The 5,074-nt window shown below is 42.0% G+C and overlaps 1 protein-coding gene across 1 annotated transcript in view; it reads left to right on the top strand.

Moving 5' to 3' along the window:
• Positions 1-5,074, top strand: part of plxnd1 (plexin D1) — a gene marked incomplete in the record, with an annotated part of 110,272 nt that overhangs the window by 81,345 nt on the left and 23,853 nt on the right. The window contains 2 exon segments of the mRNA XM_014015927.1: positions 793-905; positions 2,809-2,913. Of these exon segments, the coding sequence (XP_013871381.1) occupies positions 793-905; positions 2,809-2,913 (218 nt within the window).

The following is a 5,074-nucleotide window of genomic DNA, read 5'->3' as shown; positions in this document are numbered from 1 at the left end:
AAAAACATGATGGGGTATTGATGTTTCATAGATTACTCAAACAGAAGGTGTTTCGTGTGAAAACCAAAGCAGAGGGGAGATTTTGTCTTCACGCCCGATGCGTTTAATCTGAACTCGGTGGTGTGAACTGGTTTCGATGACGGTTCAGCGAGCTGGAGGATAAATAACCTGAAACATAACCATGAAACTTGTTTTAAATCCCTCAGGCCTGTTTTTTTTTTCCCTTTCTGTCTCTCAACAAACACCCTCTGAAGAAAGTGCAGTTGTAACCTAAATACGTCTCTCCTCTTGTGACAGGAAGTACTTTTCCATAAAGAGATCTCCAGCATCTCATTAGAGGAGAACAATATCCCTCTGCCGGTACTTATAGCGGCTATATTATAAGCATGTAGGTTCAAGTCGTTGGACGTGCTGACTTTGTTTCTGCATGTTAACCTCAGCCTGCACACATGTTCTGGATAAAAGCCTCAGACCGGATTTGGCAGCTCTGATTGGCATTTGGTAAATATTTGTCTGCATGCTGCTATGGGGCTGCACGGTCTGGCAAAGAAATGGGGAAAAGATCACAGGATTAGACTCTGGTATCGTTAACATTCAGCAAGAATATGACCCTGGATATGTGAAATTACATGATGCAACTCTGAAAGCGCTGATTTTATTTCAGCATGAACGGTAATAGTTTCAAAAGTTGAACAGATTTTACTCAGCAGCAAATAAATCCAGATCAAGAAAGAGCTCTTTGTAGTCACTTTTTTACTTTTTGCTTTACTTGTTTTTTTCTTGTCCTCCCAGGCTTTGCAGAGCTGCAAACAGACATGACAGATCTGACCAAGGAGCTGAATCGCAGCCAGGGCATCCCCTTTTTGGAGTACAAACAGTTTGTCACGCGCACGTTCTTCCCCAAGGTGAGAAACCCTTTTTTAACCTGTTATCTGATTTCACCTGGCAGATTTACAATATATTTTTCTCACTGGGGTTTTCATATTTCTATCCCTCTGCGGATGCTTTTCACATCTTCTACAGCCTAAACTATGCAGGGTTTTTTTTTAAAAGGGAAAAGAATCACCTTGGAACTTTTAAACACACAGTAAATGTCGAGCAAAGTTGCCACAGTGTGACTCCACTGCAGGAGAGTTAATGTGTTCCCAATAGGTAAGCATTTTTCTGTTGTGTGATCCGCCCCGAAGGTAGACTGTAAGTAAATCAGTGGGTGGGTGTTTTTCCTCCACCAATGGAGACAGGCACAACTCAGGGGGCTTTGTCTCGCAAACCACATTCGTGGACTTTCAAGGAGACAGAACAATGACGGGCAGCGAGACGAGGGAAGTTTCCCCCTGTTCTTTCAAAACACACTCCTTTCTCAGCTCACACGCCCACGCTGTTTTGCAAGTGTGGATGATGTTGCACAATGGCAGTCATGCTGGTTGCAGTGTACCGTTAACAGAGAATTTTCCCTGGAAATTAGTGTTGAAAAGCCTTGAATGGGTTGTCTGATCATTTTGAAGGGATGTTTTGTCAAACAGTTACCAACAGTTAATATTTTATGGTCACAGAGTGTCAATAAAAAGACAGGACAGATAGACAGATATGTGGATGTTCACATGAATAAAAACAAGGGTTTTTTTTGGTGCGTGGAAATGCCAAAACTATTGTTTATTGTTATTGATTGTACATCATGTAGACCAGGAGAGTCAAACTCATTTTCACTGAAGGTCACATGAGTTTTACGGTGACCTTCAATGGGCCAGTTGTAATTACAACTGGCCCATTGAAGGTCACCGCGACTTTTGACGTTTCGCACTCAACTTCAGCTAAACAGAAAACATCACGTTCCTCGTCTCGTTGAGCACTGCTAACAAACACTGAGCTCTATGTGGTATTTCCTGCATAGAAACAGTGATTTAACACGTCTTCTTATAAACACTGAAAGGTTCCACTGACTGAATTTGAAATAATAAGTAATGCAGAAATGCTATGAAAAGTAAGAGTTTTACTCACTGTTAAGTTATGGTGAGTAGCTGCCATCTTGAATTCTGAACTCTCCCGCTTTCCGACAGGGAATTCCCATCGGAAGGGTGTTCCAGTTTAAAATTGCGACTTGTCAGTGGGAAATACCCACTTTGAGGGCGCAAACGAGCCACGGCAAGCATAGCCAGCGAAAGTGTAGCCTAAAATGAGTTTTTACAAGGTGAATTTCACTAAACCCTGTGCACCTCCACCTAGTGGTGGGAGGCTGTCGCAGATAAAATAATCAACATGCATTTTGGAAGATGTAGTTTATGGTCAATGCTGGTTTGAAAAAAGCAAACATTTATATTAAGACATTAATGCATCTTTGAAGCTCTTGTGGGCCTCATGAAATGCCATGGCAGGCCACATTTGGACTGTGGCTCTTTTGTTTGACACGTGATGCAGACCCTGAAACTATTCTACAAATAGAATGAATATTGTATACCTGGCAACACTGTTTCTGCTGCTCTTGTTTCTCAACAAAAGCTCTTGGTTGTCACACACAAAAACAGTGTTAGACACAGTCAGTCAGAAAAGAGGCTGTCCTGCAATGACAAGCCGTGCCTTTTAGCTTCGGTTCACTCTGTCTCAAAGCCTTTTACTGTTCATTACTTCCAGCGTTACGGTGTCACGTTTCTTCATCGTGATCATTCAACAGCATCTCTCTTCTAGTGTTGAACTAAACACCAACAACTGCAGGCCAACTCTTTTATTTACCCCCCATCAATCCCTGCTGCCATGTTTATAACCACAGCTCGCTTTGTTTTACAGTTTTCTGCGTCTGTTTATGTGTTTCAGATGTGCTCGGATTACGAGAAGAGTCTGGTCCAGCCCACCTACGAGAATGACTCTCTGGGACCTCGAGCGCTTCCAGAGACCCACCCTCTTCTGCAGGACTGGCAGGTAAAGACCTTTTGAACAGGTTTTTTGTGTCTTGGTTGGGTCACACTGGAGTTTGTGATGGTTTCATGGTGAGCATGTTGTTGATGAGCAGTAAAGAAGCATGTCTGTGTCGGCTCACGTGTTCCTGAGTGTTCTAATGCATGTCATTGTTTCTAGTGACAGACACGTAATAAATGAAACTCGCGTTTCTTAAAGGGATGCCTATCAGCTGCTGCTTGCATGCCAAGGTTTCCAACAAAGACCATGTGTGATCTGAGTTTGTGTTAGAGAGGACACTCAGCTACATCCTGTCCAAATTTTATCTGCACAGCTGTCTGAGTAAGAGCGATTTTTATGTAAGCTTAAGTCTGTTCACTAAGGCAGCCATCTTGAATTGGGCTGACTTCAAAGGTTTTTAAGAAAACATGTTATTTTGCAACAGAAGCTCGTACAGGAGACAAATTCAGATTTTAGACTTGAATATTTGTTTACAAAAGTTACAACAAATAACTCAGATCTGATCCATTCTGGGAGATCCAGTAATGGCCTGGATATGATGTCACGATAAACAAGGAAGTAAACACTTTCTAAAACGTAGAACATTATGTGTTTATACTGTTGGAGTGAGGCTTGTATTAAGATAAAGACTTGTATATTATGTCCAGTGGTTCAAGAGACCTTTACTCCAGTAAATGGGGCCATTTTAAACCAAACGTCTTGCGCAATGTTTGTGCTCTGAGTATGTGTTAAGGATGTCTATTAGCTATTACCACAGCAAATGTGAGCTCAGTTCCTGTAATACTGACTAATCTTGTATATGCTGAGGTGTGTAGATTTGGTACCTTGAATCAGACTCCAGAAGTGAATCAGTTGCAGCTGTGCATCCAGTGATTACTGTCTCAGCTTCATTCAGATCTGTCCAGTGGCTCATTGCTACATGTTGCTAACACACACACACACACACACACACACACACACACACACACACACACACACACACACACACTAAACCATACACAAATACACACAAACGCCTCCGTGCGCACACAAACTTCATCAGCCAGCCTGCACTTTCTCTCTCTCGCTCTCACACACACATACACACACGCAGCAGCCGCACATACACAGCTTCCCTGATATGTTCTGTCTGAGCTCTTCGTTTGAACTGTGTCCCACATTGCCGAGCATGAAGGAGTCAGAAAAATCGCATTAAATGGTGGGTCTGCCACCAGCACTGTGACTCAGACTACACCTTGCAAACTCTGTCCGTGGCCCAGCTGTGTGGTATTAATAGCTCGCTTGTATTTGAACTCCTATTACAAATAAACTTTAAAAGCTACTTTAGCAAAACATAGTAAATTAATTGGGTGTTCCAACAATTTTACAGGGCAAATTCAGTCCATGGCTGTTTTATTACTTTGATTAAAAAGTTTGCTGCCTGTGAGACCAATTTCAGAACTGCGGACAGCTCCAAACCTACAGAACATCAGCTGCTCAGGACCTTGGACAGCCCCACATACCTAAACCACAAGGGCAGAAAACGAGAAAACAATGGACGCATGCATTCCTTGCTCCCACTGCCTTTTGTGCCAGAGCTTTAGACCAAGATCAAAAGTAAAGAATGTAGTAAAAGAATGCTCAAACAATGAAAGTTGTGTTTTTATGTGCAATCTCATGCAAGATCCTAAAATGTCACAAAGTGTTGTGAACAACGCTCAGCTACAGCATCTTCACGTTTCAGCTACAGTCATTTTTGTGTTTGCTTGTGTTGGAATGCTTTGGCTGCCATCTTGAATTTATCCAAACAGTTATCAGCTGTAGATATCCATCAATTTACCTTTCTAAAAGTTTCATTTGACTCTGCTTAATCATTCATGAGAAATGTTGCTAATATATATGTTTGACTCCATCAACCCATGCTAAAGATTTAAGAAGATATCGGCAAAAATTAGCAGCCAAAGTTGTTGTTTTTCCTTCTGGCTGCTGCCTTCTGCAGGGGTTGCCACTGTGAGCAAACTCACATAAAAATAGTTAAAAATGAGAGTTTCATATCAGCTGCCCTTCTTGCCACAACCTGAACTTGATTCTGCAGTCTCAGAATAACAAGACTGTAGCACTGACCGTCAAGCTACTGCAGCCCAACGGGAAGCATATGTATGTATATACAGTATATGTGTATGTA

This window comes from Austrofundulus limnaeus, unplaced genomic scaffold (assembly GCF_001266775.1).
Source record: "Austrofundulus limnaeus strain Quisiro unplaced genomic scaffold, Austrofundulus_limnaeus-1.0 Scaffold3, whole genome shotgun sequence".
Taxonomy (NCBI): domain Eukaryota; kingdom Metazoa; phylum Chordata; class Actinopteri; order Cyprinodontiformes; family Rivulidae; genus Austrofundulus; species Austrofundulus limnaeus.
Note: the sequence above shows the minus strand (reverse complement) of the source record. Positions and strands in the feature narration are given on the sequence as shown.